We start from the raw sequence: 21,475 nt of genomic DNA, 5'->3' as shown, positions 1-21,475 counted from the left end.
ATACATCCAGGCAAGTTATTTGGGGGAAACTGAGAAATAAGAAAGGGATGATCACCTTACTGAAATTGTATTATAGACCCCCCAATAGTTAGCAGGAAATTGAAAAAATTTTGGAAGGAGATTTCAGTTATTGTAAGAATAATAGGGTGGTTATGGCAGGGGATTTTAACTTTCCAAACATAGACTGGGACTGCCATAGTGTTAAAGGTTTAGATGAAGAGGAATTTGTTAAACGTGTACAAGAAAATGTTGATTCAGGATGTGGATGTACCTACTAGAGAAGGTGCAAAACTTGACCTACTCTTGGGAAATAAGACAGGGCAAGTGACTGAGGTGTCAGTGAGGAACATCTTGGCCAACGACCATAACTGTGATAGAAAAGGATAGACCAGATCTAAAAATTGAAGTTCTAAAGTGGAGGAAGGCTAATTTGATGGTTTTAGGCAAGAACTTTGAAAAGCTGATGGGGGTAGATGTTCGCAGGTAAAGGGATGGCTGGAAAATGGGAAGCCTTCAAAAATGAAACAATGAGAGTCCAGAGGCAGTATATTCCAGTTAGAGTAAAAGGAAAGGCTGGTAGATGTAGGAAAGCTGGATGACTTGAGAAATTGGAGGGAATTCTGAGGGACAGGATTAACATGTATTTGGAAAGGCAAGGACTGATTAGGGATAGTCAACATGGCTTTGTGCATGGGAAATCATGTCTCATCAACATGATTGAGCTTTTTGAAGATGTAACGAAGAGGATTGATGAGGGCAGAGTGGGAGATGTGATGTGTATGGACTTCAGTAAGGTGTTCGACAAGGTACCTCATGGGAGACTGATTAGCAAAGTTAGATATCATAGAATACAGGGAGAATATCCATTTGGATACAGAACTGGCTCGAAGGTAGAAGACAGAGGGTAGTGGTGGAGGGTTGTTTTCAGACTGGAGGCTTGTGACCAGTGGTGTGCCACAAGGATCGGTGTTGGGTCCACTGCATTTATATAAATTATTTGGATGTGAACATAGGAGGTATAGTTAGCAAGTTTGCAGATGAGACTAAAATTGGAGATGTCAGTGGACAATGATGAAGGTTACCTCAGAGTACAATGGGATCTTGATCAGATGGGCCAATGGGCTGAGGAGTGGCAGATGGGGTTTAATTTAAATAAATGTAAAGTGCTGCATTTTGGAAAAGCAAATCTTAGCAGGACTTGTACACTTAATGGTAAGGTCCTCGGGAGTGTTGCTGAACAAAGAGACCTTGGAGTGAAGATTCATAGTGCCTTGGAAGTAGAATCACAGGTAGATAGGATAGTGAAGGAGATATTTGGTATGCTTTCCTTTATTGGTCAGAGTATTGAGTACAGGAGTTGGGATGTCATGTTGTGGCTGTACAGGACAATGGTTAGGCCACTGTTGGAATATCGCATGCAATTCTGGTCTCCTTCCTATCGGAAAGATGTTGTGAAACTTGAAAGGGTTCAGAAAAGATTTACAACGATGTTGCCAGGGTTGGAGGATTTGAGCTACAGGGAGAGGCTGAACAGGCTGGGGCTGTTTTCCCTGGAGTGTCGAAGGCTGAGGGGTGACCGTATAGAGGTTTACAAAATTATGAGAGACATGGATAGGGCAAATAGGCAAAGTCTTTTCCCTGGGTCACGGAGTCCAGAACTAGAGGGCATAGGTTTAGGGTGAGAGGGGAAAGATATAAAAGGGACCTAAGGGGCAATGTTTTCACACATGCTGGTGAATAAAGTTATGTTATGAAGCTCCAGTTGTAGAGTGTAGCCCTGTGTGGTATAGGTGGATTGGAAAGTGGGGAATCCCATCTCATGATAGCTGATTTCTGCCATATTCTTCAAATGATTTTAGAATGCTGTGAAAAGAAAACTGGACTTTCTTTCTCTTAGTAAACCTCACGGGCTTCCAGTATTTTGGTGTCTTTCAGATTCACAACACAGTATCAGCTCCATTATTTAAATCGGATTTGAAACTTAAAAGAACTGGAAAAGCCAATTGATCATATTCTCCCAAATTCTGATTCAAAGTGATTACTTATAAGACCTTCGTTAAGAAATAAAATTATTCAGAGTCAAGTTACAAAAAGCTTTAATACAAAGTGGTACCACTTGTATAGCATTTGGCACTACCAACCATTTTAAGGCAAATAAATCCTAAGCACGATGATCTGACCAATGAATATAGCCTTCTATCAACCATGATAAATTGTTTCAGATCCGCTGGCACAGATATTCCTGGGTAGCAGTTACTAACAGTACATCTAGGCAATTTAAAATGGCAAATTGTGATCTGAATTTTCAAATTCACTTCAGTTTTAAGAAATTATAGATACTACTTCAGATCTTTACATAACATTTAAAACTAATTTGTGAAAGCAAGAGAATGGAATTTGTACTGCCTGTCTCAACACGAGAAGGAATATTACTTCAGTCACCCTGCATATGTTCAACAAATCACGATAAATCAAATTGCAAGCTTCAGCTCTCGGACAAACACAATTTTAGTTTTCTATCAGTAATTCACAGCATTATTTTAACTATAGTTAGTTTCACAAGAACTGATTACTTAAAATAATCATTTACAATGTAACAATACCACAAAAAGACAGTATACAATTAGAGTCTGTTAGCCCACAAGGCCTTCAAATAATCTGCTCTGTCATGCATGCTGTCCTAGCTTCCAATTCAACTGTGACCTGATGCTCTCTGGAGGCAACATCCTTTCCAGCAGTACAGTATATTCAATAAGGTAGTTCATCATAACTTATCACTATAGTTTCCAGCACTATTCCCATTTATGTTTGATAATTTACGTTTAGTAATGAAAACTTCACATTTAAGCCAGAGGAAAAGAAATGTGTTAACTAAGACTTTCATCTTTGGTGGAGAAAGCTGATATTTTAAGGAAGTAAAGCAAATGTCAGTACTCTTCCTCATGCTGCTTTGGTAGTCAAACTGCAGTGCAGAGGCACAGAAAAATGCTGCTGCTCCTGCCACACCACCTTCCACAACCCCCCACTCCCTCCCAAACCATGGTAAGGCATTATAAACTATTTTAACTTGTGTTTTGTTTATTATGGTATTATCTTTTTAGCACATATACTACGAGCTACAAAGAATCACACGGACAATCATCCAAAAGTTGAATATCTCAATAATACCATTTCAGACATTTAGGAAGAATGCTGATGAATCAGGTTGAGCTTCAGCAAATTATCTGACCAGAGATTAGATGAACAAATCACCAATATAAAGCTACATTATAATATTCTCATTCATTAGAATAAATAGCTGTCCATTCTAAGGTTGTTTTACCCCTTCCCCGTAGTTCAAGTTGGACTGATGTACCACTATGAAATGGACATCTCATGTCACAGCAGTGGTTTTAAATAACATGTTGAAATATATATTAGTGGATTGACATATCTGCCTCCATGGCCTTTAGGGATTTGCTTTAAATTGAATAGTGTAAAATTTGAAAATGATTCACCTTCTGGTAATCCAACTGTAAAATATTATTTATTTGTTGAATGAATGATTAATAGCAATACGGATAAAATAAATACTTCAAGAAACTATGTCAGGTTTGTCTCATTTTAAGTTTTATTTTAACAAGGGAATAATTTAATCTTCTCAACAAACTCACTACATGGGGAAATCTTATACTTGAATTTCATGTACAGTTACATTTTGGTACTTATGCAAAGTTTAGTTCAATTCACTTATGTCAAAGTTGTAAATACAAAACAAAATATCTACAGATGCCAGAAATTTGAAACAATAGGAAACATAGCAAGTCTGGCAGTCTCTGTGGAGAGAACAGATGAGTTAATATTCCAAATGTAACTCTTGTCATAAATAAAAGAAAGTTGCAGCATATTAAAGAAAGTAAAAAAGGAAAGATGGCGAGATGTGACAAAGACACATAAAGGTAGTAGGATGGTGAGTAAAACACAGAAATGAGAAATCAAAATAGGTAAATCAGTTACAGCACAGTCACAGACTGGACAACACTGTGCCTTTGTTTGCAATTTGGAAGATCAATTTAATTAGATGCCGTCCTCTGTTCTTTAAAAATAGCTTTGCAATTTTTTCCATTTCAAGTATGCATCTAATTTCCTTTCAAACTATTATCAAATGTATTGTTGTGACATTCTTCAGCACTGCATAATAAATCATCAGAAGTCACTGCATGCAGTATTTATTTTTCTTGATGTCATTTTTGATTATTTTGCCAATTATCTTCAATCTGTGTCATTTGCTTACTTATAATTTTGCCACTGGAAACAGTTACTCCCTACTTAACCTTAATGATTTTAACACTTTAGCCAAATCTCTCCTGGTTTCTGCTCCAGGAAAAATAATCCTACTGCACAAGATATAAGACGCCTAAGATGTTGGTACCGCTTCATTAAAATCTTCTCTGTAGCTTCTCCAATGCTTTGACATTGTTCTTAAAGTGCATGATGCAGAGTTAGACAGATTAAACTAGCCAGGACCTAAACAGTGTTTTATAACTTCCTCACTTTTCACAAAGTATAGGATCTCAAACGTCTTTCGAACAACTTTCTCAACATGTCCTACCATGTGCAAAGACTTATGTGCATTTACACCAAGTATCTCTGTTCTTGTACCTCCTTTAAAATTGGACCTCTTAGCCGACATTGATTTTCATAGGAAGAAAATCAATCAGGTCACTAAATTACAATTATGTCATACACATACTGATTTCATCACTATGTCTTTTGTATGTCTACTTCTATCCACCTCATTGTTTCCTTCATTTCTGAGTTTCATGTCATCTGGAATCTTTGTAAAGGCGACTTGGATTCACAAACACAGGTTAATAAAAAAAAAACGAAAATGCTCAGCTATCCCAATACGGAATCCAATTTAAAATGCAAACATTATCTGTAACTCTCCTCTTTTTGTTCGTGACCTGATTTCCAAGCAGCCACTGTTCATTTACTACCAAGGACTTCAGTTTTGCTAATAAATGTATTAAGTGCTCCTTTATCAAACACCTTTGCAGAGTTGGCACACACACATCAACCAGACTTCTCTCATGCACTCTTTTACATCACCAAATAACTGAATTCAGTTCAACAAACACAATTTATCTTTAACTAATCCATGCCAGCTTTCGTTTACTGGGTCTGTTTTTTTCTCAATTGGTTAGCACTGTTGCCGCACAGTGCTAGGGACTCAGGTTTGATTCCATCCTTGGACGACTGTCTGTGCGGAGTTTGCACATTCTCCCAAGGTCTGTGAGGGTTTCCTCCAGGCCCTCTGATGTGCAAGTTAGGTGCACTGGTTATTGCTAAATTGTCCATTGTGTCCAGGGATGTATAGGTTAGGTGGATTGTACAAAGGGAAATACATGGTTACTGGTCAAGGGAGCTGGCTTTGAGTGGGATGCTCTTCGGAGGGTTGGTGTGGACTGAATGGCCTTCCATACTGTAGGGATTCTATGACTGGCTTATAGTTGCCAAATTTATTCCTTTTTTTGCAATCTTCCAGTCCTCTTGCATGAAGGAAATGTGGTGGATTGTAGTCTAATTCATTACCACTCCTATTTCCCTCAGGTATTTTTGATATATTCCACTGGGATATCACTGGATGATTGCTTTCTACTTTGACCGCTGTCGACCTTACCAATACCTTTTCTTTACTTTTTTAAAAAATCTTATTCCATATACCACATCCTCTTCCCTTTATTGGTAGCATACTCTTCTTTAGTGAATGCAAATGTGAAGTATTCATCAAATTCCAGCCATGTTCTCTGGAACAACAAGATCATCTCTTCTAAGGTCTTAGTTCTATGCCATCTATTACCTATTTACTAGTTATACATTAATAAGGGATTGTGTGCTATCTTTTATATTATTCACCGATCTCTTCTCAAATGCTTTATTTTTCTCATTTCCTTTTTCAGCTCTTATCTGTACTTTCTGTATTCAATTTAGGGCTCCACTGTATTAAGACCCTGATATTTATCATGAACCTCCTTTTTTTCTGTTTCATTTAATTCTAGATCTTCAGTAATCCAGAGGAACCTAACTTTTGATGGCTTTCCTTTACCTCGTGGGAATGTGTATGCTTGTACGCAGACCAATTCTTCTGAAAGCCTCCCAATGGTCATTCACTGTTTAACTTGCAAATCTTTGCAATCCACTTAGGCCAAATCCCTTTTCAACTTACAACATTAGCTCTCTTCCAACTCAACATACTTACTTTTGACTTTCTTTTGTCCTTCTTTGTAATTACTTGAAATCTAAAGTATATAAATGATTTTAGCTTCATAAGACAATACAATAGGAATCAAAATAGGAGAAATTAAAGATATTTACAATACACAAGGAATTGTCAATAGCTGTGAGAGTGTGAGGTAGAGTGAGGTAGGGCAGGGAGAAATGAAACCATGCAAAACCAGCAATGCAGAGTATGTTCAAGCAGAACGGGAACCAGGAAGATGAAAAAGGCATGGGTAAAAAAATAAAAGAATCAGAGTGCAGACAGCAGTGATCCAGAGTGTTGACTCCATCTCTCTTTTATGTAAAAAAACTGAGAAAACTATTCAAAACTACTAACATTGTCTTCTGTCATAGACTGCCAGAATCTGTTCCCTTTTTCTTCTATGTCTGCCACATAAGTATATAGAGCACATGCATGTGCGTTCTGCTCTTTTTAATTTTTTTTTCATTTGTAACTTGCTCAAGAACTGACAAAGGGTTACACCTCAAATGTTAACTTATCTGTTCTCTCCACAGATGCTGACTAACCTGCTGAGTATTTCCAGAAATTTATTGTACTTTGACTATTCCTCACATCAGACACATAGGACATTTTTGTCTCATTGTCGAAGGGGCATCATAAGATCTTTCTAGAAAAATCAGTAATCAAAATCTTAATATTTTTGTAGTAGTGAATAATTGAATTACTTATATACCATTACATTTGCTAGGAAAATGAGTAATCTTAAGTGTGATCTGCTGTTGATACATTTTGCTGAAGTCAATGAAAGAAAGCTACTTAGAAATTAAGTCAACTTGTGATTCAGGTTCATATTGCACCCTTAAGTATCCCTTCAAGTGTATATAACTGAATAGCATGTTCTAGCTGTTTAAAAAAAAACTATGTAATTATCTTAATTGACCTTAACCAGAAACACACCCATGTATTTTAGAGAACTTGTTGATGTTTAATGTTCAGCATATGAGGTTGATTGTGTATGTCTTGAAAGTAGAACCCTCACCAAAATCATTGCAAGAAGACCGTAATAAGCAAAAATGTTACTGAGGTTCTATAAATGTACTTATAAAAAGATTATTGCATTTTAAGCAGGGGAGGATCTTTGAATCAGAATAACTTCTCCACCACACTCTAAACTCATCCATTAAATCTGCTTGGAGTGTAGCTGACCAAATTATCAATCTTAGACTTGTGAAAGAATAAAAAAATTCACATAATCTATTCCTGAGTGATTTGGCTACAAATCTAGACAAAGGCATTTGGTGAGAATAATTTTGGGAAATGAATGTCAGGATTTCTGTTATGTTTATCCAACTGTGTGGAGTCCCAAGCATAAGTGAGGGCCTTGGCATGCTACTAAGTATTAGTATTTGACTCCTCAGTACATCGTCAAAAGCTTGGAGGTTCATTCGTTACTATTTCCAGGGAAATGCTGGAGGTGATTGGAATCACAGTTATAGCAGGTTCAGGTATCAACTGACGTTTAAATGGTAATGGGGCAGAGTTTAACAGCCTGCTGCACTCACTACTTCCCAGGTGTTAACAGCTAATGATAACACAGATGCTTCCAGTTTTCTAATATATTACAAAAGTCTCAAAGGGGCTGTTGTAGCGCAGTGGTAAGATCCACACCTCTGGACCAGGAGGCCCAGATTCAAATCCTACCTAATCCAGCAGTGTCATAACATCTTGAGCAATTTGATTAGGAAACATCTATAAAAAGTCACAATCACTGTAACTACAGAAGCTAACATTCAACAGATTTTCTACACCTTCATATTTGGGTTGAAAAATCTACCTAAATTTCCAAATGTTTTCTTCTGAAACGCTGTTATATTATTTATATATAAAAAAAACAGCAATTTCTCTATAATGCTAGATTTTCCACACTTTGTTCATTAGAAATGTGCATTTATGAATCACACAGATCATTTGTGTTACTTATACATTCTGCATCTTTGCTCTAAGCTGTCAGTGACAGCGTGCCTTCAACTATCTGCTTGTAAAATTATTAAATTCTTCCAGTGAAAAACATCTTTTCCTACTAAAAAATGTCTAATAACTGAATGTCAGCCTAGCAATTAAGCTTTCCAAGTATTTACTTTAGACCTATGCTGAATATCTTCTACTATCTGAGTGATAATATTTGGAACAATTAATCAAGTGGTTTGAAATTCACATCTTCCAAGGTATAGTCAAGCAAGTCCAGATTATGTCATAGTTGTGTGGTATAGATGAAACGTAAGCATAGGGATTCCAAAATGGTGGCTCACAACTCTCAGTTGGGTTGCCAGCTGAAATTTTGAGGTTGGGAGATCTGAGCCAGCCCTGGTTGACATGAAACTCCAACCGAGTGCTAATACTTGTATGGCCCCTTTAATCTCAGTATTTTCTTTTTAAAAGGTTAGCGTGACATAACTGGCCAAACTTTGAGACTTGAATCCTGACCTTACAAATCAAATATTACGGGTAGTTGCTTTTAACTCAAAAACTCTGTGGGTTAAACAGCTCCCTCCTCCTCTGCTCTCATGGCTTTTGCTGCCACCTTACCTACATACCCACTAACCACATCTCATCTACATCACTGTCACAGGTCTTCACCCACACACCACATTGTCATAGCTCTCTCACCCTGTTCCCTACTCTCACCACTACAATGTCACAAGTGTCCCACTATTGGAGACGTCTTGTCTACCCTCCTCCCAACTTATTCCCACAGGTATGGGCATTAAGTCCATTCTCAAGCACCAAAATGGGGTCAGTGTTAGTAACACTGAACATGCATGTCTGATCTTACGTAAAGTCCTTAATCTTTTCACAATTACACACACACAGAGGTGATACTAGATTAAGTAAGCTGTGTTCATTGTCATTGCACAGTAAAATGCAGTGTCTCCAAGCCAAATTTGGTGAAATCAAAAAGGTCTAGAAAAACAAGTAAAACTATTTTCCTTAAATTGACATTGTCTACAACTTTTTTTCATTATGCATTGACAGAAATTGACCTAGCAGCTCGCTAGGTCCATCCTTGAGACCCAGGTTCAATTCCCGCCTCAGGTGACTGACTGTGTGGAGTTTGCACGTTCTCCCCGTGTCTGCGTGGGTTTCCTCCGGGTGCTCCGGTTTCCTCCCAGTCCAAAAATATGCAGGTCAGGTGAATTGGCCATGCTAAATTGCCCGTAGTGTTAGGTAAGGGGTAAATGTAGGGGTATGGGTGGGTTGCGCTTCAGCGGGTCGGTGTAGACTTGTTGGGCCGAAGGGCCTGTTTCCACACTGTAATCTAATCTAATCTAATCTAATCCCTAACTGCAGCCTTCTTGAAATGCTCAGTACAACTGAGTGGTTTGCTAATCCATTTCAGAGGGTAGTTAAGGGTCAACAACATTGTTGTTAAGCTGGAGTCACATGTAAGCCAGACCAGGTAAGGATGGCAGTATCCTTCTCTAAAGGACATCAGTGAATGAGATGGATTTGTACCACAATTGACAGTAAGATTTGATGGTTACTATTGGGCTATCTTTTAAATTCCAAATATGTTAATTGAATTCAAATTGAACCATTTGCCATGGTGGGATTCATGACCGTACCTCGAGAACATAAGCCGGAGTCTTTGGATTACGAGTCAGCTAACAATGCCACTAACACTTGCACCTCTCCATAAATTGAAAGATTTAATGCAACCACTTCAACATTTAAATCATTATTTTGGATTTCAATACATATTTCATCAACTGCTCTTGTTGCCAGTAAAGCTCCTGTTATTAACTCCTGTTTGAATTTTCCAAACTTAATTTTTGTCAAATGAATGAGAAACTGTACTCTATGTAACAATTAGTATACAGTTAATCTCATCAAAATTAAGTGATCATAAGAATTGTGGATTGGAAAAAATAAGTTTGTAATGTGGCTGATATTGAAAATCTAACAAGAATTCTTATAATTATCACATTATAATATTAGGGTTATCACTGGTCATAACATGAATTTCTAATATTTGCGATCATACAAATGCTACTACTGGGCATTGGAACAAAAGGATATTATTCAAATATGACATGTCTGCATTTTGCTTAATAATTGAGGAGACTGAAATAATGATAAAAATAAGATAGTGAAATGTTAAAAAAAAAAGCTTACCATAGTTAAATTGACTATTGGACTTTTCACAGTTGATAATGTTGAATCGATAAGGAACAGCATTTCGCATTCCACTCACTTCAAAGTAAAACCATTGGTGGTGGTGATTGCTGTTTATGTCAGAATTAAGGATGAGGTCATATTCAAACCTAGAAAAAGTAATTGGAATTTAGAAAATCACAGATTACGTAAGACAATGTTTGTCTATGTAGCACCCTTGACATTACAAAAAGGTACCAAGGAGTAATTTACACGACATGGAGCCAAATAAAGAGATATTTAGACAGGTGACCAAGAGTTAAGTGAAGGAGATCGTTTTAGTTTGGAGAGGGAAAGTTGGATAACCAGGCAGAGAGTTTAGGGAGGGAAGTCGAAAGCCTGACAGGACTGTGAAAGCATAAAATTTATAAGGGAAGATCATACCTGACTAACTTGATTGAATTTATTGATCAGCTAACACGAAGAACTGATGAGATTAGCAGTTTTTAAGAGGTTTGTAAGGATTTTAGCAAGGTCGTTGACATGGTCCCACATGAGAGACCAGTCAAGAAAGTAAAGGTCCATGGGATCCAAGGGCAAATGGCAAATTGGATTAAAAATATTTCTGTAGGAAGAAGCAAAGAGGTTGAGGGATACACTTGTGATTAGAAGGTTGTTTCCAGTGAGGATAAGCAGGATCATGTTGCAGGTCCTTTTCTTTTTTGTTGTGATATATATTGTTATGAAGGTGTAGAGGTAGTGTACCTTCAAAGGAGTTGAAAAGCTAGCAAGGACAAAGCAGACCGTCCAGAACAAAGTAATAATGTAACCCTTGGTTGAAACAGCTAGCAACAGCTGTGTTGCTATGGAACAAAAACAAATTCAAATTTGGCCAATCAGGTTGAATTATGCCCCAAGATATCAGAATCCAATCATATTTGAATTGAGTATTTTGATAATATTAAAACTAATGAAATGATCTGAGGTTTTGGGGTATAAAACTGGACATTTTAAAAAGCTAGAGAGAGAGCTGCCTAAAGACCAACTAATGTAGACTGCTAGCTCAAGAGCTCTCTGAGGTACCTGTTTGTGGAAACAGTTTGCACAGCAGAACTTCGAACCCAACCTGGAGAGAATCTGGAGAGGAATATCTACAAAGGAGACTAGACAAAGCTGACCAGTTTAGAAACGTGATTTTTCTTTTGTAAATCTTAATTGGGATTTTGTATGGGACTAGTAGGCGGCACGGTGGCACAGTGGTTAGTACTGCTGCCTCACAGTGCCAGAGACCCGGATTCAATTCCTGCCTCAGGTGACTGTCTGTGTGGAGTTTGCACATTCCCCCCAGTGTCTGCGTGGGTTTCCTCCGGGTGCTCCGGTTTCCTCCCACAGTCCAAAAATGTGCAGGTTAGGTGAATTGGCCATGCTAAATTGCCCATAGTGTTAGGTGCAAGGGTAAATGTAGGGGAATGGGTCTGGGTGGGTGCGCCTCAGCGGGTCGGTGCGGCCTTGTTGGGCCGAAGGGCCTGTTTCCACACTGTAAGTAATCTAATCTGTAATCTAATCTAGTATTGTAGAGTGGGAGGTAAAACATAAGTTTAAGAGGAAGGAGTTGTAAATAGTTGTTGGTCTTACTATTCTCTGTTGTACTTAAAGAATAAAGTTGTTAATTTTTACTTCAAATAGTCACCTCTGGGATAGTTCTTTGCCTCTCAAATTTTAACAGATTACAGCATGGGATGAATCTTTTCTATGTTACCAGTTTAAATTAGAAGGGTTTACCCCGTGCCGTAACAGTTTGGGGGCTTTTGTCCACGATTTGAACATGTTTAGATAGATAGTCTGAGATTTGGACTTGTTTGAATAGATTTGGCATATGAGAAAACCCAGTATATTTAAACAGGTTAGTGTGCTAGATCTTTAAATAAAGTGTAGGTGAGACAATTTGTTTAATTTCGGTGACTTGTGGTTAGTTACATTACAAGCGAGAGAAATGGTCCTTAAAATTGCAAAAGAGGTTCTGGGGTTTGAAGATGATTCTCAAATTTGCCAAGAAAGTTTAGAAGGAAAGAAAAAGGCCATACTTTTAGAATTAGCAAAGAAGTTAGATTTGGGTTTAACCATGGACAAAAGTAAAGCTGAAATTGTAAGGGAATTACTTGAACACTTAGATGCGTCAGAGAAATAGATAAGTGCTTGTTAACCATAATGAATGTGGCTACCAAATTTCCAGAGGCAATTCCATTATGGAGAATCAAGACAAAAAGGGTAGTAGAGGAGTTAGTAGTTTTCTTCACATGGTATGGGCTAACCAGAGAGATTCAGTCGGACCAAGGGTCAAATTTACAGCTAGGCTCTTTAAGGAGGTTATGGATAGTTTAGGTATACAGCATTTTAAATCCAGTGTATATCATCCTGAATCCCAGGGAGCTTGAGAAAGGTGGCATCAGAGCTTGAAGATCATGTTGAGAGCATACTGTCAGGATTATCCAAATGATTGGGATAAAAGTATCCCACCTGTATTGTTTGCCATCAGAGGTGCCCCAAACAAATCTTCTCAGGTCACTCCCTTCGAGTTAATATTTGGGCATGAAGTAAGAGGCCCTTTGAAATTAATTATAAAACAATTGACAGGACCAAAGTCAGATTAGATTATGTATTGGAGGTGAGGGAGAGACTAAATCAAGTCAGTGAGTTAGCAAAATAGCACCTAAAGAGGGTACAGCACAGAATGAAGTGGGTTACAGATAAAAGCTCTGAGATTCAGATGTTTTCTTGAGGGGATGACGTGTTAGTATTATTACCAGTGATAGGAAATCCCTTCAAAGCCAGGTTTAGTGGTCTCTATCAAATTAAGAAAAAGTTGAGACAGGTGAACTATCTAGTAAAGATGCCAAATAGACAAAAAAGGTATTGGGTATGTCAAATCCAGATAGTGTGGATTTTGATGTGCCTCAAAATATGTTAAAAAATGAAGAAGGCCTTGCGGAGTAGGACAGGTTAATAACTGAGGAGCAGGAGAATCGACCTATCGGGCAAGAGTCCTTCATCAGGAAGAGCTCTTGCCCGAAACGTCAATTCTCCTTCCCCTTGGATGCTGCCTAAACTGATGTGCTTTTCCAGCACCACACTCTAGACTCTGATCTCCACCATCTGCAGTCCTCACTTACTTCCAGGTCAGTAAACTATCTGTCTCAGGTGTACAGAACACAGTTGAAAGATTCGTCACTGCAGTATAACAACACATGTAAGAATCAGATGGGGAGGACTAATGCTATTGTACATGAAGTCGATGTAGGGAATAGTGCTCCAATAAAACAACACTCCTGTCGGTTTAATCCTTTCAAAGCCAGACAAGTCCAGAAGGAGGTAGAGGCCACACTCAGTGAGGATATCATCGAACCAAGCCAGAGTGAGAGGAGGAGTTCACCAATCGTCTTATTTCCCCAAAGCGGACGTGACTCAATGATTCTGCATGGATTATTGTGGATTCTCCATTACAAAATCATGCTCATATCCAATTCAGAGATTGGAGGACTGTATCAACAAAGTCAGACAAGCCAGTTACATCACTAAGTTGGACTTACTGCATTGTTACTGGCAGGAACCTTTATCAGAGATGGTGAAAGAAATTTCTGCATTTGTAACCCCAAATGGTTTATATCAGTTTAAAGTGATGCCCTTTGGAATGAAGAACGCACCTGCCATATTCCAAAGATTCATGAACAGAGTTGTGGCTGGGTTAACAAACTGTGCAGTCTATTTGGATGCTGTAGTGATCTTTAGTGAGTCCTGGAAAGACCACATAGTACAATTGGCAGAGCTCTTTGAATGACTACAAGAAGCAAAACTGGTAATAAACTTAAACAAAACTGAATTCGCAAAAGCAGAGGTGATGTTCTTGGGCAATCACATCAGTCATGGAAGGTTGGCCCCAGGGAACGCAAAGACGAAGGTCATCGAGGAATTTCAACGACCAACCTCAAAGAAAGAGTTGCTTCGATTCTTGGGACTAAACAGGTTCTATCAGGAGTTTGTTCCAAACTTCAGCAGTGTAGTGGTGCCATCAACTGATTTGCTGAAGAAGAACACAAAGTTTTGGTGGACAGAACAATGCCAGGAGGCATTCGACCATTTGAAAGCAATATTAACCACTGTACCAGTTTTAGCTACACCAAACTTTTCAAAGCCTTTTACAGTTGCCATCGATGTTAGTGACATTAGAGTCAGAGCTGTACTGCTACAGGAGGATGATGATGGGATTGAACTGCCAGTTGGCTACTTTTCGAAAAAACTCAACATCCACCAGAGGAAATACTCCACAATCGAAAAAGAACTATTGAGTTTGGTACTGACCTTACAGAATTTTAATGTGTATGTCACAAACAATGTGTCAGAGACGGTTGTGTACACAGATCACAATTCTCTTATATTCTTGGAATGCTTTAAAGACAAGAAAATGCAACTACTTCGTTGGAGTCTTAAATTACAGACTTCTAATTTACATATCGTACATGTCATGGGTCGTAAGAATGTAATCGCAGATGCGGTATCGCAGATTTAACTGATAAAGTATAGATAAGTATAACATTGAATAGATATTAATCTTATGTGGGAACAAGTTAATATGAACTTAGATTAAAGTCGTATATATGTCAGGATATTGTGGTTAAGGAAGAGAGAAAAAAATGAAGCCATCTTTTCATTATGATGGTTCATTTATTTTCTTAAGGGGGGGGGTGTTATGAAGGTGTAGAGGTACTGTACCTTTGAGAGACTTGAAAAGCTAGCAAGGACAAAACAAAGAGTCCGGAACAAGGTAACAATGTAACACTTGGTCGAAACAGCTCGCAGCAGCTATGTTACTATGGAACAAAAACAAATTCAAATTCGTCCAATCAGTTTGAATTATGCCCCAAGATACCAGAATGCAATCAAATGTGAATTTAGTATCTTGACAATATTAAAACTAATGAAATGATCCAATGTTTTGGAGTATAAATCTGGACATTTTGAACAGCTAGAGAGAGAACTTCCAGAAGACCAACAAATGTAGGCTGCTACTCAAGAGCTCTCGAAGAGGTACCTGTCTGTGGAAAAAGTTTGCACAGCAGAACATCGAACCCGACCTGGAGAGAACCTACAGAGGAAAATCTACAAAGGAGACTCAACAAAGCTGACTGGTTTTGAAATGTGATATTTATTTTGTAAATCTTAATCAGGATTTTGTATCGGACTAGTATTGTAGAGTGGGGGGTAAAAGATAGGTTTAAGAGAAAGGAATTGTAAATAGTTGTTGGTTTTACTATCCTCTGTTGGACTTAAAGAAAAAAGTTGTTAATTTTTACTTCAAATAGTGACCTCTGGAATGGTTCTTTGCCTCTCGAATTTTAACAGATTACAGCACAGGGTGAATCTTTTCTGTGTTGCTGGCTTAAATTAGCAGAGGGATTTACCCTGTGTTGTAATGATATATACGTAAATGATTCTGACTTTAATTTAGGAAATATGATTAATAAATATGCAGATAATACAAAGATCGGTTATGTGATTAGAAAACTGGAGACTTCACTAAGGAACTGAGACACAAATATCAGGCCAAAAATGAAGTAACGAGAACAAACAAAAGGTGACAACAAGGCCAGATTCTGTAGAATGCAAATGCTATATGAAAACTGCTGGCATTTTAAATACCTCCCCACTCGGAAGTAGGTTTTCACATTTCTTAATATTGCTACTACAATCATGGCAGACACCAGTATCAATCTCATGGTAAACTAATAATTCAGGAGCAATGATTTAACAGAAGGCTCATCTTACTACGTGGGCACAAGAAGTAAAGTAATAATTTTGGCCAATAATCCGTACATCCCAAGAACAAATTTTTGAACAGTTGCTGATGAGAAATGCTGTTAGAGAATTGTACGACCATAAAATATCAATTTAAAAATTTCAAAGGAAAGTTTTGTGAACCTGATGTGCTTATCATGCACACAATAAATACATGGTCTTTGAAAAAAATACTGGTGAAAATCTTACCTGGGCTGTCAATAGAAGAAACACTCATTGTAAAGCAGCCCAGGCAATGTGTTTTTCTGGAGCAGAGTTATCTATCCTTTCTGCATTTGGCAGGAGGAGGTGGCACACGTGAATTTTGCTCCCAATTCAGGAGCCATTAAGCAAATTTCAGAAAGAGAAGATTTTCGACAATGGTAAACATACATTTCAGTAAAAGAAAATTCCAAAGCAATAAGTTAGATAGTAAGTACTTATAAAAAATACCTGTTACACTATTAAAATTATATCAATTAATTGTTTAAATGTTAACAAGCGTATTTTCTATATAAAATGTGTTTAGTTTACCAAATAACAGTTAGCAAATGAAAAAAAAACAATGCATTTGCTTTTAAGAATAAACAGGGGTTTCTTGATTTTCAAGGCAGCAACAAACTTATCCGATGACTGATCACTTCATCCAATTCATAACTATTGGAATTAATTCCTGTTAAGCTTGTTGCATCTGACGTGACACTGCTGTATCATGCTGAAGATGATGTTCCATCTATTCAATGTTCTCAATTTTCTTCTCAAAAGGCAACTGCCACTCTTAGCTTTTCAGCATCCACCACATCCTCTTTTTGCATCATGCAGAGTATAGCATGCAAGGACAAGCGGCACAATGTATCCTATACTGATCCAAGCATTGGAACCTCATCTTCAGATGGCTTGCTTCATGATGGTCCTTGTGGAATAAATGTATCTACATTTGATGTCATATAGAGGATTGTATAACAGAGTCATTGGCCATGTTACAGAGTGCAGCTCTGGTCTGTTAGCAGTCCATCCTTGTTAGGCATCTGGCACTTGACATGAAGCAGGAGTCTGAGACTTCTAGGATATAGGCAGCTTCCAGTATAATTGATACAGATCTCCATGATATGGTACTGATGATCACAGATGTAATTGACCAGACCATACCCCCTCAAAATATTTTAAGAAAGTAGCCTAGACACTAACTTTTTCTTACTTTAAAGTTGGATGTGAAGTGCTGTGTTCCAGATGTGATACGAATGGTCAAACTACTGAATGTTAAGTAAAACACAATTTATTTAAATACCATAGTTAAAATACAAACAAAAGAAAGAGGAATTTAGAATAACTTAACTATTATAAAACTTAACCGAATAATGGATACTGTATCTCCTGCTAATTAACTGTTCCGATATAGTAGCATCCCAAAAAGCTACCCGTTGGCAAAGAGGTAAATTCAGACACAGATTTTTCCATGCAGTTCTCCAATCCAGGAGGAAACAATATAGAGATATTTCAGAGAATGTAGCAGCTAGAAATCATTCATTAAAGTTCCAATTCTTCTGGGATCCCAAACAGCTTCTGACTACTAAAGCTAACAAAACAAAAACTGGAAGCCTGGTCTGGGAGAACTGCCCACTCCCCTTCCATTGTTATACCTGCTTTTAAAAACAAATCTAAAGGTCTCCTAAGTTATTTACTTAAGCTGTTTTCAGTAGCCATTTCGTCATCTCTGCCTTTTTAACCTCTCCTCATAAAAACCCAGAACAAAATAACCTTTTTAAAGTGACAACATTATCACTCAGGTGACTTGTAGATTTGCAGAATAGAAGCATTTCCTTTTGATAAAGTCAGACATGCTATGGTGTGGTTCTCTCAATGTGTGTGAACAGTCTATGGTATAGTCATTTTTTGTGGCAAAGCCTGCTGCCTGGGCAACAGTACTGACCAGGTAACCATGTAATAGGGAAAATGAGATGTAACGGTGTGATCTGGCATAAACTGCAATGATAACAAGCCTTGATACATTTGTGGTTGAGGATTGAGGGATCCCACACAAGTCCCAATGATCGTTGGAAACAACCAGTTGCATAAACATTTAGTGCAACTCTCGCCTGGATAACCATTGAGACAGAATGGCCACCCATCCTTTAGGGTTGCAAGTCATGCTCCAGCAGATGACAGTTCTGTGATGATACTCCGGGACATCCTCCTCTGCACTAACACTGCCTCTCACTCATCTGGAGGAAATGGCATTGGAGACAATAGACTCGAGGTCTCTTGTACCTCTTCATCCTGTGAGGACCATCAGCGGCAACTTCTTTATGTGGAAACTGTTTGTTTGATATATGCCAGAGGTTATTACTCATCCTGGATTTGCTGGCACATTTGCAGCTCCTCAATTTCTCTGTGCCTTCACTGCATCATAGCACCACGACAATAAGCCCTGATGTGGTGAATCCATTAGATTCACTGAACCTGCATGAGGAGTTTCAAGAACAGAACAGGTTCTTAATGTAAACAATCAGCATTCACATCATACACAAATGACAGTTTAGCATAGTTCTTAGCAAAGTGGGACATAGAAGGGCCATGGAATCCATTTACATTAACCTTTGACATCATGAACCTTATTCTGACGTTTGCAGCTCAAGCCATGCCATGCAAATACAAAGGTGCTAGGAAGTGTGGTACAATGATTCAAACTTTTCCCTTCATCTCTTCAGTAGCAAACTACAAACAATTCTCATTACCTCTATTTCCAATCCAATCCAAATCCTGGACCATAAGCTTCCAAACTTTGTTAACATTCACTGATAGTGTGCTGTAAAGAAAGTCCTTCTAAAAACATACACACACCCCAATTTACTTGACTTTCAGACTAAGGTCAATTGAAAGCACGTCTAGTTTCTGTACTAAACCAGGATTATTACTGATTACAACTAATTAGACCATACTCCAAGTAAAGAGAAACAAATTATTGGCACATAACACTATTAACTAAAATTCTAATCCCCTTATAAACTCCCCTTGCACAGAGACAGGTAAGTAGGGAAAACAGATTGTTGGAAGAAGTACAAAAAGTGGAAAAATCAGTTCAGTGCTCTTTGGTTGCTGGTTCTGAAGTTCAGAGGATCCTTCTTTGGCTGGTTGGAACTGTTGCTGTTCCGATGTTATTCTCTGGCTGCTTTTACTGGTGTGTAAGAAATACACATTATAGAGTCATAGAGATGTACAGCATGGAAACAGACCCTTCGGTCCAACCCGTCAATGCCGACCAGATATCCCAACCCAATCTAGTCTCACCTGCCAACACCCAGCCCATATCCCTCCAAACCCTTCCTATTCATATACACATCCAAATGCCTCTTAAATGTTGCAATTGTACCAGCCTCCACCACATCCTCTGGCAGCTCATTCCATACACCTAACCACCCTCTGTGTGAAAAAGTTGCCCTTAGGTCTCTTTCATATCTTTCCCCTCTCAACCTAAACCTATGCCCTCTAGTTCTGGACTCCCTGACCCCACGGAAAAGACTTTGTCTATTTATCCTATCCATGCCCGTCATAATTTTGTAAACCTCTATACGGTCACCCCTCAGCCTCCGATGCTCCAGGGAAAACAGCTCCAGCCTGTTCAGCCTCTCCCCGTAGCTCAGATCCTCCAATCATGGCAACATCCTTGTAAATCTTTTCTGAACCCTTTCAAGTTTCACAACATCTTTCCAATAGGAAGGAGACCAGAATTGCACGCAATATTCCAAAAGTGGCCTAACCAATGTCCTGTACAGCCGCAACGTGACCTCCCAACTCCTGTACTCAATACTCTGACCAATAAAGGAAAGCATACCAAAAACCGCCTTCACTATCCTATCTACCTGTGACTCCACTTTCAAGGAGCTATGAACCTGCACTCCAAGGTCTCTTTGTTCAGCAACACTCCCTAGGACCTTACCATTAAGTGTATAAGTCCTGCTAAGATTTGCTTTCCCAAAATGCAGCACCTCGCATTTAGCTGAATTAAACTCCATCTGCCACTTCTCAGCCCATTGGCCCAGATCCTGTTGTAATCTGAGGTAATCCTCTTTGCTGTCCATTACACCTCCAATTTTGGTGTCATCTGCAAACCTACTAACTGTACCTCTTATGCTCGCATCCAAATCATTTATGTAAATGACAAAATGTAAAGGGCCCAGCACCAATTCTTGTGGCACTACACTGGTCATAGGCCTCCAGTCTGAAAAACAACCCTCCACCACCACCCTCTGTCTTCTACCTTTGAGCCAGTTCTGTATCCAAATGGCTAGTTCTCCCTCTGTTCCATGAGATCTAACCTTGCTAATCAGTCTCCCATGGGGAACCTTGTGAACGCCTGACTGAAGTCCATATAGATCACATCTACTGCTCTGCCCTCATCAATCTTCTTTGTTACTTCTTCAAAAAACTCAATCAAGTTTGTGAGACATGATTTCCCACGCACAAAGCCATGTTGTCTATCCTGAATCAGTCCTTGCCTTTCCAAATACCTGTACATCCTGTCCCTCAGGATTCCCTCCAACAACTTGTCCACCACCGAAGTCAGGCTCATCGGTCTATAGTTCCCTGGCTTGTCTTTACCGCCCTTCTTAAACAGTGGCACCACGTTTGCCAACCTCCAGTCTTCCCGCACCTCACCTGTGACTATCGATGATACAAATATCTCAGCAAGAGGTCCAGCAATCACTTCTCTAGCTGCCCACAAAGTTCTCGGGTACACCTGACCATGTCCTAGGGATTTATCCACTTTTAACCATTTCAAGACATCCAGCACTTCCTCCTCTCTAATCTGGACATTTTGCAACATGTCACCATCTATTTCCCAGTCACAGTCTATATCTTCCATACTGGTTCACTTGGAAAATGTCTCTGGATTTATCAATTCAAAAGTCATAGCCTACAGTAACAGGAAAGTTACTAGTTTTCTTTAGGTTTCAATGGAGTTTTTGCAAAGAGTTGACAGCTTCTGGGCTGGCACAGCTCTTTCTCTCTAACGTTTCAAGCTCCAAGCTGTTGAGACACCCAAGAACCAATGACATAGCTGTTTGCAAGCAAATGATCTTTGTCATCAATAATTGTCACTAGTTCACAGACCAATCAACTTCTTGTTGCCAACAGGAATGACTTCAGTACATACCCTTGGCTCCAGGTCATCTGCGATTTGAATGTCAAGCACTGCTTGTTCAAACAGTTGGCTACAACGCCTGCTTTGGGTATCAGGTTACTTGCTTTAACACCTGCAGCCAGTAAAAA

At 38.7% G+C, this 21,475-nt stretch overlaps 1 protein-coding gene across 6 annotated transcripts in view; it reads right to left on the bottom strand.

The window, feature by feature from the left end:
• The window catches only part of agtpbp1 (ATP/GTP binding carboxypeptidase 1), a 330,136-nt gene that overhangs the window by 104,148 nt on the left and 204,513 nt on the right, over positions 1-21,475 (bottom strand). For all 6 annotated transcript variants that reach the window (XM_043713129.2, XM_043713120.2, XM_087997543.1 and 3 more), the window contains one exon: positions 10,397-10,545. In XM_043713129.2, coding sequence (XP_043569064.1) covers positions 10,397-10,545 — 149 coding nt within the window. The remainder of the gene's footprint in view (positions 1-10,396; positions 10,546-21,475) is intronic.

The sequence above is a fragment of the Chiloscyllium plagiosum genome, unplaced genomic scaffold (assembly GCF_037043375.1).
Source record: "Chiloscyllium plagiosum isolate Xiang-an unplaced genomic scaffold, Cpla_swu_hap1 HiC_scaffold_2, whole genome shotgun sequence".
Classification (NCBI taxonomy): Eukaryota; Metazoa; Chordata; class Chondrichthyes; order Orectolobiformes; family Hemiscylliidae; genus Chiloscyllium; species Chiloscyllium plagiosum.
Note: the sequence above shows the minus strand (reverse complement) of the source record. Positions and strands in the feature narration are given on the sequence as shown.